This window comes from Carassius auratus, unplaced genomic scaffold (assembly GCF_003368295.1).
Source record: "Carassius auratus strain Wakin unplaced genomic scaffold, ASM336829v1 scaf_tig00011288, whole genome shotgun sequence".
NCBI lineage: Eukaryota > Metazoa > Chordata > Actinopteri > Cypriniformes > Cyprinidae > Carassius > Carassius auratus.
Window position 1 is genome coordinate 4,184 of NW_020524188.1, and position 16,768 is coordinate 20,951.

The 16,768-nt window shown below is 36.5% G+C and overlaps 2 protein-coding genes across 3 annotated transcripts; both read right to left on the reverse strand.

Moving 5' to 3' along the window:
* Positions 1-3,970: 3,970 nt before the first annotated feature.
* On the reverse strand, positions 3,971-6,920 carry LOC113073049 (CMRF35-like molecule 3). Its single transcript, XM_026245920.1, has 6 exons — positions 6,220-6,920; positions 5,782-6,102; positions 5,422-5,538; positions 5,201-5,305; positions 4,860-4,915; positions 3,971-4,768 (listed from the first exon to the last, which is right to left on the reverse strand). The coding sequence occupies exons 1-6, from the start codon at positions 6,257-6,259 to the stop codon at positions 4,484-4,486; spliced, it is 924 nt and encodes a 307-aa protein (XP_026101705.1). The 5' UTR covers positions 6,260-6,920; the 3' UTR covers positions 3,971-4,483.
* Positions 6,921-12,695: 5,775 nt separating this feature from the next.
* Positions 12,696-15,733, reverse strand: LOC113073047 (uncharacterized). 2 transcript variants are annotated; one of them, XM_026245918.1, is made up of 6 exons: positions 15,618-15,733; positions 15,140-15,502; positions 13,774-13,821; positions 13,555-13,668; positions 13,215-13,258; positions 12,696-13,128 (listed from the first exon to the last, which is right to left on the reverse strand). In XM_026245918.1, the coding sequence occupies exons 1-6, from the start codon at positions 15,646-15,648 to the stop codon at positions 12,841-12,843; spliced, it is 888 nt and encodes a 295-aa protein (XP_026101703.1). In that variant the 5' UTR covers positions 15,649-15,733; the 3' UTR covers positions 12,696-12,840. The 2 variants fall into 2 exon arrangements, with proteins under 2 accessions (XP_026101703.1, XP_026101704.1); XM_026245919.1 differs by having other exon boundaries at positions 15,140-15,499; positions 15,618-15,727.
* Positions 15,734-16,768: the final 1,035 nt, after the last annotated feature.

A 16,768-nucleotide genomic window follows, 5' to 3' on the forward strand; every position in this document is an offset into this window, starting at 1 on the left:
GCTGGCCAGTGCAATCACTTGCATTTTTTTCAGTGGATATGCAGTAATTTTTGCTCATAAAGGTAAGAGTAATACATCATTCGTAACTGTAAATTGTCTACTTTTATTTGTGTGCAATCACATTATCAACAAATCGTTGTGCTTTTATAAAAAAAAAAAGAAAATAGTCATGATGCGCTTTCTACCGTCTCGTCTTGAACAGGAGCACTTAACAAAAATGAACCAAAGCTCAGTGAATACATGACTCACGGACGTGACAAATATATCTATAGAAAACTTTAAATGACTACTTAACAAAATACAACACATCAGAAACAAAAACTCATTCATTATAAAGATAATCCATAAAGATGAACTTTTCTCTTAAGGCTTGTAAAATTAAGAGTTGGCGAGTCAGGATTAGCAACATCATCCTTGCTACACCAACTCAGAAAACTATTTATTAGTAAATAATTCAATCTCATTCCTATTTACCCCATGACTCATTTATGGTAATAATTTTTTGAAGATGCTTTATGTCAAGCTTAAGCCTATTGCGTGCATTTAAAAGCAGAACACTGTGATGCTGCGGGACACTTAACACTGTTAAGCCGCTATTGACAGTCATGTTAGCACGGTCTCGTGTTGTTTCCCTCAGTGCGGCAATTTTTTCATCACTAATTGATGGATGTCTTAAATATAAAAATAAGGAGAAGCCTTAAACAGGCCTAAGGACAGCCCGCATCTGAACTATGATGTGGAAATTGGCCCGAAACCCAGCCTGGAGTGTAAAAAAAGTCAGGGTGAAATGCAGGGCTCTAGACCATTTAAAAGTTAAACTTTACAACTTTTTGTCGTCCTATCAACAAACAGCTTTACTCATTCTTATACTTAGAGTCTTGTACTGTCTATCCGCTATGACTATTTTAGTCTACCAAAGGACAAGATGGGTGGAAAAAATAGTAATAAAAATGAGATATAAATGACATAAAATGCAGGCGAGGCCCTCTAGAGGTGTGAGGCCTAGTGAAGTTGCATACTTTGCACAGCCCTTGCGACGTTACTGTGCACCAGACAGGGTGGGTGGAGGTGGCAGGAAAAAAAGAAAGATGTTAATAAAATGTATGTTAATGTTTTCAAAACTATTCAGTTCCAATAATGTTGATGTTAAAATGTAATTATTTTGTAAATGTTCTGTTCCATGTTAAATGTAAATGATACAACATGTGAATAAATAAATCATATTTGTTATAATCCAGTTCATCTCTTAGTCATTTTTCTGATAAAACCACAAAACATTTGTGTATTCCATTTTCAGACAGTCTGACGTTAGATTCTGACGTCAAAAAGATTTTCATTTTCATCCAAAATGCAACGTCTGACCAACGTAGCAGACTGACGTCAGTCTGACGTTGGGTTCAGCCGTCAACCAGATTTTCATTTTGATCCAAAATGCAATATCTGACTAACGTTGGAGATTGACGTCTGTCTGACGTTGGGTTCTGACGTCAACCAGATTTTCATCCGAAATGCAACGTCTGACCAACGTAGCAGACTGACGTCAGTCTGACGTTGAGTTCAGACGTCAACCAGATTTTCATTTTGATCTAAAATGCAATATCTGACTAACGTTGGAGATTGACGTCAGTCTGATGTTGGGTTCTGACGTCAACCAGATTTTCATCCGAAATGCAACGTCTGACCAACGTAGCAGACTGACGTCAGTCTGACGTTGGGTTCGGACGTCAACCAGATTTTCATCCGAAATGCAACGTCTGACCAACGTAGCAGACTGACGTCAGTCTGACGTTGGGTTCGGACGTCAACCAGATTTTCATTTTCATCCAATATGCAACGTCTGACCAACGTTAGAGATCGACGTCAGCCTGACGTTGGGTTCTGACCTAAACCAGATTTTCATTTTCATCCAAAATTCAACGTCTGACCAACGTTGGAGATCGACGTCAGCCTGACGTTGGGTTCTGACGTCAACCAGATTTTCATTTTCATCCAAAATGCAACGTCTGACCAACGTTAGAGATCGACGTCAGCCTGACATTGGGTTCTGACGTCAACCAGATTTAAATTTTCATCCAAAATGCAACGTCTAACCAACGTTAGAAATCGGCGTCAGCTTGACGTTGGGTTCTGACGTCAACCAGATTTTCATTTTCATCCAAAATGCAACGTCTGACCAACGTTAGAAATCGACGTCAGCCTGACGTTGGGTTCTGACGTCAACCAGATTTTCATTTTCATCCAAAATGCAACGTCTGACCAACGTTGGAGATTGACGTCAGCCTGACGTTGGGTTCTGACGTCAACCAGATTTTCATTTTCATCCAAAATGCAACGTCTGACCAACGTTGGAGATTGACGTCAGCCTGACGTTGGGTTCTGACGTCAACCAGATTTTCATTTTCATCCAAAATTCAACGTCTGACCAACGTTGGAGATCGACGTCAGCCTGACGTTGGGTTCTGACGTCAACCAGATTTTCATTTTCATCCAAAATGCAACGTCTAACCAACGTTAGAAATCGACGTCAGCCTGACGTTGGGTTCTGACGTCAACCAGATTTTCATTTTCATCCAAAATGCAACGTCTAACCAATGTTAGAAATCGACGTCAGCCTGACGTTGGGTTCTGACGTCAACCAGATTTTCATTTTCATCCAAAATGCAACGTCTAACCAACGTTAGAAATCGACGTCAGCCTGATGTTGGGTTCTGACGTCAACCAGATTTTCATTTTCATCCAAAATGCAACGTCTAACCAACGTTAGAAATCGACGTCAGCCTGATGTTGGGTTCTGATGTCAACCAGATTTTTATTTTCATCCAAAATTCAACGTCTGACCAACGTTGGAGATCGACGTCATCCTGACGTTGGGTTCTGACGTCAACCAGATTTTCATTTTCATCCAAAATTCAACGTCTGACCAATGTTAGAAATCGACGTCAGTCTGACGTTGGGTTCTGACGTCAACCAGATTTTCATTTTCATCCAAAATTCAACGTCTGACCAACGTTAGAAATCGACGTCAGTCTGACGTTGGTTTCTGACGTCAACCAGATTTTCATTTTCATCCAAAATTCAACGTCTGACCAACGTTGGAGATCGACGTCAGTCTGACGTTGGGTTCTGACGTCAACCAGATTTTCATTTTCATCCAAAATTCAACGTCTGACCAACGTTGGAGATCGACGTCAGCCTGACGTTGGGTTCTGACGTCAACCAGATTTTCATATTCATCCAAAATTCAACGTCTGACCAACGTTGGAGATCGACGTCAATATGACGTTGGGTTCTGTCGTCAACCCGATTTTCATTTTCAACCAAATTACAACGTCTGACCAACGTTGGGATCCAATGTCAGCATGACGTTATATTGACGTCCGGTGCCTGCTGGGTGGCATCAGCAAATGAGATTAACTTTTAGTGTTAAATGCCCCATTGTACTTTTGCTCATGAAAAGGAAATGACAATATTTTGATCCAACAAACATTGTCCGGGAGAGAGACCTTGAGAGAGATCTTTCCAGGGTGCAGACAGCAATCGCGGAGCGCCATGGTGATTTAGAACGCCAACTGAATTTATGAGAAATCTACAGACGCAAATAGACTAAAGGTGTAGTAAAATAAAGACCTATATGTGTATTTTGGACTTTTTTTTTTCACCACAAATCTGAAAGAAGACACGTTATTGAAGACAAACAGCCCCAAATCTCAAAATTGACCAGTAAAAAAACATTGTTTTTGCATGTGTCTCACCCATAGACTGTAAAAAAAAAAGTCTCAAGTGTGGAGCGTTAGTTATCATACGATTTGTTTCGTCACCTCACTTAAGTGAAAAAAGTTGCTAATCGACTGCATGTTTCAATAATGAATTTATTAGAATTGCAATTATACTTTTTTTAAACCATTGCTTTAAATTGCGTTGTTGCCTATATCGGCGTGTTCGGCCAAAAAATAAGTAAATCGTAACGCAGTAAACCCCTTTTACATTCAGCATCAGAGGAGTAACGTTATAGTAAATATAATGATTAGCATCTTGGTCTGCTCTAGGAGATAACATCGTCATCGAACCTGGTATGTCTAACACTGAAAGACGTTAACATTAGCCTAGTACCAAACACTTCTTGCACTTCATTAACTCGCTAATCGAAAAACATAAGCTATATAAAATAGATCAACTTATCGTGTGCTTTTTTCGTTGGAAAACAGCAGCTCACTATTCTTGGTCCTCGTTGAGAAGCATCGCCACGCAATCATGAGTTATTTACTAAACTGAAAGATTATGATTTGAATTTGTGAGTGACAGACAAGTAGAAGGGTGGGGGCACAGTGGGGGGCCAATCAGTTTTTAGGAGGGGCCAGTGCCCCCATGGCCCCTCCCCTGGCTACGCCACTGATCATATTTACACTCTTTTACATGTATTCGACCTACAAGATTATTTAAGACTACTGTTACCATTGTTTGCTTGTTTGTGAGGCTTCATTGTTCAGTCCAGTGTTTGTCCAATACTGTGATAGATGGACTCTTCTTGAACAGAATCAGTTCTGAGACTCTGATAAACGTCACTCTGTCTGCTGGAGTTCAGTTCTGTGTAGATCTGATCTGGATCCACAGCGTTTCTCTCAGCAGCAGCAACATTCATGTAGTCGAGGTCTGTGTCGACTGTTTCTGTGTTTGCAGGTCTGTGAAACTCGTTTGAGGCAGAACCGTCGTCACTTTGAGCTGTGTGTGAGTTTGAGACCACAGCTGGGTTTCCTTTCTCGTAAGCATTCTATAAGCCGGAATAAGGAATAACTAAGCAAAAAAGTAAACCTCGACATTTACTTAAGAAGTAATCTTAAATAAAGAGGATCCTGACTCACTTCTTCTGCTTTTCTTGTCATCACATGTAGCTCTTCAGTAAAGAAGGAAACCAGACCTGTGATAGATGAATGCTGTTTTCAGTAACTAGATTCAGTTCTTCATTTTAGCCTCCGTCCAAACATTATGTCACTGTTTCAGTGTTCACTGTTTATATATATATATATATAATAAAAATTGAAAATATAAAAATAGAAAGTAATTCAAAATAATAATAAAACCAACAATATTTCAGTCACATTAAAATAAGACTGATCTGAGTTCACTGAAAAAAAAAAAAAAAAAATCATACTTTTAGATTTTATTCATGCATTCTTTCATTTATATTGTTTAAAAATATTACCACAAGTCTGTTTTTTCTTTCGTACAGCCACAACAAGGAATACAGCAGAGATCAGGAGCAAAACCAAACCTACTGCAGTTATGATGATGATGATGACAAATGAATCTAAAAAAAACACAAAAGAGCATATAAACCACTCGGTTGGTTCTCAGAGTGAAATGATGATGTTTATGTGAGAGGAACAGGAGCAGTGAGTGTGTGAGATGTGGAGAGATGTTTACCTGAGTCAGGTTCAGACGTCTGTGCTAACAGGGTTTGAGGAGTCAGAGGAGCTGATGAAACACTTGTGCTTGTTATTAAAAACAGACTGATGGTTGGAAATGCTCTTGACCTCTCATCTAAAGTGAAAATACAGACGGACTATAATGTAGTTCAGTTATACATGAGCACTATGCAATGACACGTTTGTGTTGGGTCTCAAATTGACCCCCATTGGTTTCATTTCGTTGACTTTGGAACTCAAATACATGAAAAAATATCAAATCCTTCTTGGATGATTCTGAAGACAAGTATTCATGGAAACTAATGTGGGGTCAATCTGTCCCCAACAAAACGTTCCATTTTTAGAAATTATCTCTTACCCTCTTTAACCAGCAACAAAATCTCTGAATAGACATCAATATTTAAAGTCCTATCCACAGCACACCAGTATTGTCCCTCATCCTCTGTTCTCAGGTCAGTGATGCTGACGGTGAAAACTCTGGCCGTCGTGTCTTCAGTCAGAGAGAATCTCTCGTCTTCAGCTGGAGATCCTGATCTAACAATGATGTCTCTAAATCCAAAGGTGCACTTGCCTTTACATAAATACTTTGAATTTGATTCATATCCAGATTCATAGGGGCATCTGATGTCAACTCTCTCTCCTCTGTGTCCAACAATTAGAGTTTGAGCAACAACAACAGCTGAAAACAAAATGTCATTAGCCAGGATTATCACATTTGCTGTATTAAGAAATCCTGTCTGCTGACTGAAGTGGAAAATTAGAGCAGTGTTAAACTGTCACACGCAGGAGAACTCACCGATATGCATGCAGGAGCAGAGAAGAAGAAAGCTCCACATGATGTGGATTAATGACAATTTTGACTAAAATAAACCCTTAAAAACAGACCTTTTTTGTCTTCTGTGCATGTCAATGTATATGGCGCAATGCTGAACTTCTCCTTCCCCTTCCCGTATTTCTAACCAAATTCGTCACTACATGATGATATCTTGACAGCATATCAACACAATATCAGAAAAGATCTAAATCATACCATTTGTTTGTGTTTTTATGCTTTCATGGATTCATGTGGAGTATTTGCATAGTGTTCGCAGAGAGCATCACATTACATTTCTTTAAATTCACTTTTCATAATTATCATTAAATTGTGTCTTGGATATAAATGCTTAATGTTTATATTTTGTTATACAATGCAATGAGAATAAATCATTGTGACTTTTAGGGATAATATATGATCAAGCAACAAGGACAAGCAATTTGCCAGTAATTAATCAGAGGTACTAAATATTACATAATTATTTGTAATAAATGAATGATATAAACAATCTTAAAACAGAATAGCCTTAAAGACTCTTGTTTTGCTTCTTGTGCTTAACAATGAACTACATATACATTTTGTAGTTTATACCCTATATTCTAATAATAAAAAATAATAATCATGAACCATTTCATACTATGTCTTTTCACCATACAGGTAAAAGTAACTCAAGACTATGCACAATCATAAATCATACAAGATTTTTATTTATTTATTTATTTATTTTTTTTATAATATTTACTCTTAGGTGTTTTATAATATTTACTGTTACGCCTTTGTCTATTAACAGTTCTCCAACTTGAAAAAGTGCACATTTTGATCATTTGAAAGACGTAAGACCATGTATGGCTTACTTCTGCATGATAACAGGATGTGAAAGTAGTTCAGTATCTAAAATTTACCAACCTCCCCTTTAAATGCCCTGTAACTGTGGGAAAATGCCATATGTACTGATTTATAATCTGAAGGACACTTAGCTGACTTGCACTGTATAAACAAATATTAATGTAGACATTCATTTTTTTTCTAGCAAGCACCTCTTTCCTGCAGAGTTTAACTCCAACTCTAATCAAACACACATGAGCAAGCTAATCATCGGGCTTCAGGATTACAGACAGGTGAGTTTGATCAAGGTTGGAGCTAAACTCTGCAGAAACATTGACCTTGAGAGCCAGAGTCGAGAACCTTTGCAGTAAAGCATTGACAACAACAGAAAGACATTTGAACTATAAATGAAAAGTGCACTTGTCAAATCGACCTCATCTACTGTCCTTTTTGAACAGTGGAATAGATAATTGAGTTTGTATCAGTGAAGTCTGACTGGTGTTGAATTTGAACAGATGAATAAAGTGTTTCTACTCCTTCATTCGGGGTCATTTCAAACATCTCACTGGTCTTCACACTGCGGTTGGGTTCTTTGATGAACTGCACAGAGGAATAGTTCAGACTGTCTGTTTGTGCAGTGACATTTGGTGTGGTATAAATCAGAAAACCAGGGGCCTGTACCATGATGGTAGCTGAACAAATTCAGAGTTACAGGATTAGTTTTGAGTTGACAAAACCAAACTTCTCCAATCCGGCTTTGTTGGTACCATGATGCTGTTCATCAACTTTCTTTGTCAATTCAGGCTTTGATCCTGAGTTTGTGGAGCGCGTGCACATGAATGTGTGACATCACTGGCAAACAGCCAATCACGAGCCTTGCAACACAAAGCATGTTTGATTTACTTCTCCCGAGAGACCCAGCGAGATTCAAAACTTAAGGTTAAAGGTTTTGCTAAAGGTTAAGAGATTGAAGAATATGACACATTTAAATGTCATATGAAAAATGAAGGACTAATAAAATAAATGATCTTGCTCCATCAGTGTAATCACAAGTGGAAATTAGTTTATACATTTGAAAATATATAGTGATAGAGACTTGAACATGTAAATTCAGATTTGTAATTTTTAAAATTAAAAAGTGCAATCTTTTGATACTACAGCCTATTTATATCACATGATCTGTATACATTAATATTTATTTAACATAATTTAAAATAAATGTTAAACTAAAATTGCTTGTGTGTAAGAGATAAATTATAATATCAATCAGTATAATTATATAAATCATAAAATGACTCAGTTATTACCATTAAAGCCAGACTTCTATTTTTTTTTTTTTTTTTTTTTTTTTTTTAAGCATTAGTGACCTTTAATTTGGAGCAAGATAAACTGGAGATAAACTGATAAACTGTGTCAGACATGTGTCACTTCTCTCACATCTGATTGGTTCACCTTCAGTCTGAGATCTCTAACCCAGAACATAACCTGCACCAGAGCAGGTTAGCCGTGCAGCGTAAGATACCATGACAACGAACACCGATTAAAGCCGAGCTACTTTCATGGTACCTAAAACCCAGGGTTGGCGGAAACTAAGCTGAAACATAGCTGGCTAGCCACCTAATCCAGCTTCATGGTACAGGCCCCTGGTTGATGTGCAGACGATGTCAAACTGGTGGAGCGTCTCTTCAGTTTTAGTTTGATAAATAAAAAGAAGATGACTGTACACGTCAGCACCAGAGAACCAAGAGTAGCACTGACATGAAGCATAGGATCTGAGGACAGAAACCAGCACCCAAATTAAACATTTCTTTCCTTCCTATCTGACACGTACACACACCCACACACACAAACTGGGAAATCTGCTGATCTTGATGTTTTTGGTGAAGTGTTGACAGTTGAGCGCTTCATCGCTGATGTTCTTTTATTCTCTAAAAATACATTTATAAAGAATAAACTTGATTTCGAGATGGGTTGTGTCATGTTTCCCTCCTGTGGTTTGTGATGGTACAGCAGGATACATTTTGATAGATCACAAACTGTTATGTCTGCTCTATCTTCTCTTAAAATAAATATATGAATATAGATTGATTGGGATGTGGATAGATTAGGTTGGATGGATTGGGTTAGATGTTTTGATTGATTGGGATGGGGATGGATTTGGAAGAATGGATTAGGACATGATGGATTGGGAAAGAGATGGATGGGTTAGATTGATTAGGGATGGACACAGCAGTGATGCACTGGTGAAATAACATGAAGTAAAGTTGACTGGGATGGATGGATTAGGTTGGAATTGGGTTAAATGAACAGAATAATGTATTGGGATGGATGGCAATTACCGGTTATGTCTGTAGTTGTTCTTCTTGCAGGAGTTAAGGATGCACATTTTGGAACAGTTGTTAATTTAGAAACTGTGAATAATAGAAATATTAGTGGAAAAAAAAGGGGAAAAGGTGGTGTCGATGTGATGAAATAAACATAAATACATAAATATGCTGTTATAAAAGGAACATGTTGATGTATGTTTCCTGTTGTTGGTTATCGTAATCCAGAATTCTAATATTTCCACATATTTAAGAAACACAGAGTTAAGACTTTCAACAATATATATATATATATATATATATATATATATATATTTTTTTTTTTTTTTTTTTTTTTTTTTTCACAGTTTCAAAATTCCACAAAGTCATTTTCTGGTTGTTTGAATTACAATTTCATAAAAAAATAAATAAAATAAAAAAATAAATAAAAAATAAAGAATGCTTTAATATATTTTGTCTGGAAATTAAACCATGAACAAACTTTACAGGGATACTTCATTAATGGTTATCTATAAGTTCATGTTCCCAGAAAGATGTTCGGCCTCTAAAAGGGTTATTTCAGCTGCTATAAACCATAACCATTTTATTTTTTATTTTACAAAAAAAAAAAAAAAGGTATTTCTCTTCACTAATAATACAATTGCTTTCTACCACTCCAGAACACTGTGTGCCACAAACAGCATCAATCCAACTCCAACTATCCATTAGCTTAGATGGCTGATATGAAACAACAGCACATAAAACTCACTAAAATAACTTATGAAATGTATTCAGTGCATAACTTACCCTCAATCACATGTAGAGTTACATAGTTGTTAGTGTCTTTAAAACATCTGTCTTCTGCGCAGATGTAAGTGCCCGAGCCTGTTAACCGGAGGTCAGTGATGGTCACGGTGAAGTCTGATCCTTCATCAAACAATGTGAATCTAAGCTAGGAAATGAGAGCAAGGAATTGTGAAGTTTTCTCCCACTGGAGCAGTTTGAAGATTCAGAGAGCCCACTAGAAATGAAGAGTCAGACAGGATATCACATGATCAAATGAATAAATAGCACAAGTCAGTCCAAATATCATTCATATTAAATGTCATCATGCCTCAGTCTTTAGATGTTAATTTTCTCACAAAGACTAAGTGAACGCTAACTCACCTGTTCAGATGTGGGAGAGGAAACCTAAAAAAATCCACATGCTGAAAAGACTCCTTCCTCCTGCTTGGTAAGACAAAGTATTTACTTCTCTTTTTGTCTCGCCATCCTCTTGAGACATCTGCAGTGACGCAATAGTGACGTAACATGACCTGTGCTCCCACTAACCTCACACACATTTCTATACCATACAAATGAGTCTCAATAAATAACATCTACATTTTCAACCAGAGACATTTATTTATTCAAGACAACAAATCAATGATTTTTCTTTATTGATGAATTCAACACATAACAAACTGAGGACAACTGGTAACATTATACAATAAGATTCAATTACTTAATGTCAGTTAAAGTTTTAATTAACAATGGGCAATACATGTGTTACAGTATATGTGACCCTAGACAAGAAAACATGTCTTAAGTAGCACTGGAATATATGTAAAGTTTCCTCTGTGAAAATAGTTAATAATCAAACAATTATTTTAAAATCACTATATACAGTTTACAGCAAAGCAAACTGATGTGAAAATAGCTGTATTTTAATTTTGTTTTGTGTTTTTGTCATATGAATCAGTTTTTTTTACTCAATCGGTTTGTTCGGAATATACATATCCAGACAAAAAAGATTTTAAGTATTTTTTAAGCAATAGAATACAAATTAATATTATAATATTTAAATGTTCATATAATTGCATGCATATTTAATGATGTAATAATAAAAATAATTTAATTTAAAAATAAAATTATTAATAAATTTTAATGGCGATATTTCAAGTAATTGATCTGTTCAAATGGTGTTAAGCGTGTCATGAGCCCAAGTCATGTTTTGGTTGTTTCCATTCTGCCCTCTTGTGTTCTCTCTGTGCATGTTTGTTTCAGATGGGCGGTTCCTGGAGATAATTTATTGGAGGCTGTGATTGGTTCTCTTCTTCACCTGATCCAGATATAAGGACTGCCCCAAACACTCAATCGAGGCCATGATTGTGCCATCACGTGTGACTCAATAGTTTGCTGTTTGCCTTGTTATTGTTGTTTGTTTCATTTTTTGAGTGTCTTACCAGAGAGATAGTGTGTTGGTGTATAAGATTGTGATCTGTGATAATTCTGTTGTATTGTTTTTTTATTTTATTTTTTGCCTCCATTCTGTGATATTCCTGGTTGACTAGACCCAATTATTATTATATATATATATATATATATATATATATTTTTTTTTTTTTGTAAACATTTTGTTTATCTAAATCTTTGTTAAATTGAGGGACGTAGGGTGTTAGACACCATTTTATTTTGATGTCACTTTTCACATTGTTTTGGGTTTAGGGAGTCTGGTAAATTGAAACTGTATTTTATTTCTCTTGGTTTCTTTAATTTTGATTTAGGAAGTGTAGAGGGTTAACAAAGAGGATTTTTGGCCTTGTTTGCCCCTGACACTAAGCCCCAACTTGTAAATAAATGATTGTTATTCAACATCTCTCAGGTTCTGAGACTCTCTTCCTTTTCCTGTTACGGCTGACCCCTAGCGGTCGTAACGAGCGTATCGCCTTAATTTGGAACCTCATTATTTGTTCAGTACATTATAGCAATAAAGTAAGCCTTTGCCAAGCTTGCTGCTGTTTTGTTGTAAAATGATCACTACAACTCACCTGTATAGATGCAGAAAAAAAGACTCTTGCTTTCCACATTTTTAATTGATTCTAGTGTGTGCAGAGAATAAAACTGAATCTGTCTGGCAGGCTTTGTCTCACTTCCTTGTTACTATTTAGGACCAATCTTCAACCAAACTTAATACTGTAGTTCAAATGCATTTCACTGAACTTTCTCAATATGACCAACTTCTCTGTCATCGTCAACTTTTCACCATATAAAAATGACTAAAAAATTAACCAGTTGTAGTCTTTTACATATTACACTTGTTTACACAGAAACGTGCTATATTATTCCTAATTATATTGTAAGTTTTGACTATTGAAAGTGTTTGTCTGTTTAAAGGGAATGTGAAGCAAATTGGCCCAGTTGCTTGATCCTTTAAAGATTAATTAATGTTAAGTAAAAGCTAATAAATATGTTTTCAGAGAAACTGGATGTTTCAGTATTTTTACTGAAGAGCAAGACAAAAAACAAAACAGTTGTGAATACAGAGCAAACAAAGGTGATACGAAGAATAGTAAGAGTTATAACTTTAGTTAGGCAGTCTTTTCTTCACAAATCTATATCTGAGACATATGAGCATGATTTCTGTATTTATTGAATATGTAAAATACCATCCTAAATTGTTTTTGTGAAAGCAGCATATAAAGTTCAGAGGAAACTAGGATTCTGATTGGCTTTGGATTCTGTGTTCAGTCTTAGTCTTATCAAGAGTGTGATAGATCGACTCTTGAACAGAATCAACTGTGAGACTCTGATACACTTTACTCTGTCTATTGCTGTCCAGTTCTGTGTAGATCTGATCTGTCGTTTGTGCTGAAACAACATCAATGTAGTCTGAAGGTTCTGCGTTTGTATCATCTGGGACTGTGGGTCTATTAAGTTCCTCTTTTTCACCTTGAACTTTGGGTAACTCTGGAAGGTCACGGTTTGTTCTCTGGTGGCCATCCTATATTAAAGAAATACATATGATCATGTTAGTCAGATATTGATGCTGATAACAGTATGATAAGCTGTAGAAGTTCATGAACTCACCACCACTGGGTTTGATATAGTCCTGGTGCAGTGGAGAACAAAACCTGATCAGAACAAATAAAGATTGAAGTGATTGATTTTTCTAAAATAGGTCATAATAACCTTATATTATCTATTATACCATGAACATATTTTTTTCAATATTGTGGCATTATATCAGTCGTATTACTCTGACAATTTTCCCATTAAAGTATCATGAGCTTCAACAGAATGTGAACGTTAAGGTGAAATCCAAGTTACTTTCTGTACTAGGTGAGATATATTAGCACGTCTTGAACTGTAGGACATGTGGTTTCAGATAAATCACTAAATGCTTGAGATGATCCAGAGATCTGCTCACCTGAATTACGCCGGCTGTTGTGCTTGAGGACTTGAAACAGACCGAACAAACACACGAAAAACAGGGCGCCAACACACATCAAAGCCACCATCATCATGAACCTCGAGTAAGACTCTGTCGATGCAAAGGCGACAATGACATGCCTGCAAAATCACAACTGCATGATTTCTGTGTGTGTGTGTGTGTGTGTGTGTGTTTGTGTGTGTGTCAGAATCTCACCAGGAAGCTCTTCCGTGAACAGGTCTGTGGTTTCCTCGTGTGGAGGTTCTGCACAGAAAACAAAAGTGAACGGTGTGTAGTTCATCCTCATATATGAAACCTCGGCTGGTTTTCATGTATCCCCATATGTGTGAGTGTGTGAGTTCACTTCTCACACTGACTCATTGCAAGACACGTAAGAGGAAGACCATGCTGTATCACATCCCATCTGAAACTAATATGAGACTCCGCAGAAATCCCCATAACTGTTATACGTCAGTGTTCATGATGCCAAACAGATAGAGATCTCACTTATAATCATAACAAGGCTTTGTGATAAATGGACATGGAGGTTTTAATCCATTTATTTATTTATTTAGTCATCATGAAGGTTTTAGGTTTCACTATATTTCAATAGTCCTGCTGTGTAACAAATCTGTTTACAATATAATAATTGTCCACTGTATCACTGCTCAGTTTACAGTAAGTCTTCAAAACCACATGCATCTAAACGCAGTTGTTTAAAATAACTTTAAAAGGAGACAGAATGTATTTTTTTCCTAACAGTTAGACTTCCTGTTCATACTGCACAAACTGCGTTGTTGTACTGCGTTGTTCATACTGCACAAACTGATAAACTTTAAATGCAAAAAATATATATTTTATTATGTGTAGACATCACACTGGAGAGCTGAATAACTGAACACTGAAGTAATTTCTTATGCATATTACAAGTTCATTCAGCTGTAGAAGTAAACATCTCCAATTCCAATCATAAAGGACATTTCTTTGTGTGTTTTCACCTCTATCGCAGTTAATTTCATGTAAGGTTGCAGTTTTGCATTTTCATGAAAGTTTATGGTTTTCATGTGTTTTTTAAACTTTGCCAGTTTAACATTTAAAGCAATGTTAAACTGCAACAAGACGCAAGATAATTTGACAATTGTATGGCTCTGATTTTTCTGGTTTTCTGCACGCACATACACAAGTAAATCCACCTCTGAAATTACAGTATAATCGAAAAAAAAACATTCCTGCAAAAATAACTATGTTGTGATTTTTATTGTTATTGTGAAACATCTGGTAGACTATTTTATTTTATGTTTCAGTCGTTTTGCTCACCCTTCCTTTGGTATCCTTTCATGATCAAATGTTTGTCCAATTTCATAGCGTCACTCATTTAAATGACTTTTTTTTCATTGTACAATTTCCTCAATGACTTCAGCACAATTTTCATATAATAGTGTCTTTTTGGACAAAAACACTGTTCTTTGTTGTAAATAAATGAATAAACACAAAGCTTTTTTTCTTTTCTTTGAAAACAGTAAAATTGAATGTAAATATGTGTGTATTATTAAGGACATTATTCAGCGGTTGTGTATCTCACCTATGGGGACTGTTATCCAGATCTCAGAGGTGAAATCCGGCAGCAGAGTGATATCTACTCCACACAGGTACTTTCCTGAGTCTTCTGGAGCCAGTGTAGAGATGTTTGCTGTAAGAACATGAGCGCTGGTGTCGTCCAGAAGAGCCAGTCTCCCTCGTTCAGACCTCGTCTCTGGTTGACTGATGTGAACACACTGAAGAGCTCCTGGAGCAAACGAGCCGTTCATCTGGCAGAAGTACTTGCTGTTGTTCTGGTAGGTTTCAGGATAGCTGCAGGAGACTGATATGTTGCTTCCCACGGATCCAGTGATGTTAACAGCCAGCGAGTTCTCCATCAGCCACAGCGCTGACAGACCAAGAACTGCTGACAGAGGCCATTTCAGATTTAGCATGATGAATTTTGGTGTTTATCAATGAAATCAAGTACAGCGAATAGCAAAAAATGTCATTCTCATTGAAAATACAATGACAGATCATACCTGAGAAACTGATGGACGTGATGGTTCTCATGACTGCCTGCTTCAACCTCAACTCACACTACCTGTTTCTCACACTAAATATTAGGTAGATAGTGTGTGTGTGTGTTCAGTTGTTTGTGTTACACTTCCCTAATGCACATGGTAAAGTAAACACAAACACAGTGATCTGAAAAACAGCTCCCTCTTCAGGACAGCGAAGGTGAAGTCTAGCCATACTCAAAGCCATACTTGATTGATTGATTTACAACTCACTCTTTAATTTTTTTCACCGTTTTATTATTATTATTATTTTTACAAAATTAATTTATTATTAATAAATGACCGATATAAAGTTTGTTCGACGTTTGACATTTGTCAGAGAATCAGCCTAGGAAATCTTCAATAGTACTTTAATGATTTAGCACAATGACAAGAAACATGCGGTTTTCTAATAACTTTTTTCAGGATAGGGATACTATTAAGGCTTTTAGACACTGTGAACACTTATCACATGTTCCTCATCAGTGGTGTCAATACTTTTTCATACCACAGTGCATGATGGGAGTTTTTACTATGGTGTTACCAATCATGCATTGCAACATGAAGCATTTTGTTGATTATTTCTATTGTTGAGATTCACATGCTGGTTCTTGATGTCCGTGTGTGTCAAAGTGGATTTAAATTTTTCATAAGCAATGTATATATTTAAAATGCATTCTCTGTCAGTATTACAGCAGCACTGTGCTTGCAACTTCACATGGGGTTGATTATGCAAAACTTACACATGCATTTGAGAAGAAGTTACCTTGATTGTTATCGGGCCAAATCATGATGATTTTCTGCTTTACAAGACCTCATGTATTGCAACAAAGATAGATCTAACACAGAAATCAAGGGTTAAGACACAACTAAACCAAACACTGATCTCCATGATGGTGGCATCATTTTAAACAATAAAACATCAACATCTGATTCTCTGTAATTCTCAATAACAGCAGGTGTTCAGTACTCATGCAAAATCATAATTTACTTGTTCACTTAAATATCTCATTAATTTTTAACTCTTTGAGAACCTGGGTATGACTTGAAGACTTGATTCTGACTAGAAAGTCCCACCTCTGAGCTGAAGTCAGTTGTAGTTTGTGTTTCTCTTTTCTTCAGTGATTCTGTTT

Bases quoted from the DNA above. Each gene is read 5' to 3' on its own strand.
- LOC113073047 (XM_026245918.1), bottom strand. From the start codon at position 15,648: ATGAGAACCATCACGTCCATCAGTTTCTCAG. The intron at 15,503-15,617 runs GTATGATCTGTC...GGCCTCTGTCAG, and splicing joins CACGTCCATCAGTTTCTCAG to CAGTTCTTGGTCTGTCAGCG. The intron at 13,822-15,139 runs GTGAGATACACA...TTTTCTGTGCAG, and splicing joins CTGGATAACAGTCCCCATAG to AACCTCCACACGAGGAAACC.
- LOC113073049 (XM_026245920.1), bottom strand. From the start codon at position 6,259: ATGTGGAGCTTTCTTCTTCTCTGCTCCTGCATGCATATCG. The intron at 6,103-6,219 runs GTGAGTTCTCCT...TTTTGTTTTCAG, and splicing joins CTGCTCCTGCATGCATATCG to CTGTTGTTGTTGCTCAAACT. The intron at 5,306-5,421 runs GTAAACATCTCT...TGTTTTTTTTAG, and splicing joins GACGTCTGAACCTGACTCAG to ATTCATTTGTCATCATCATC.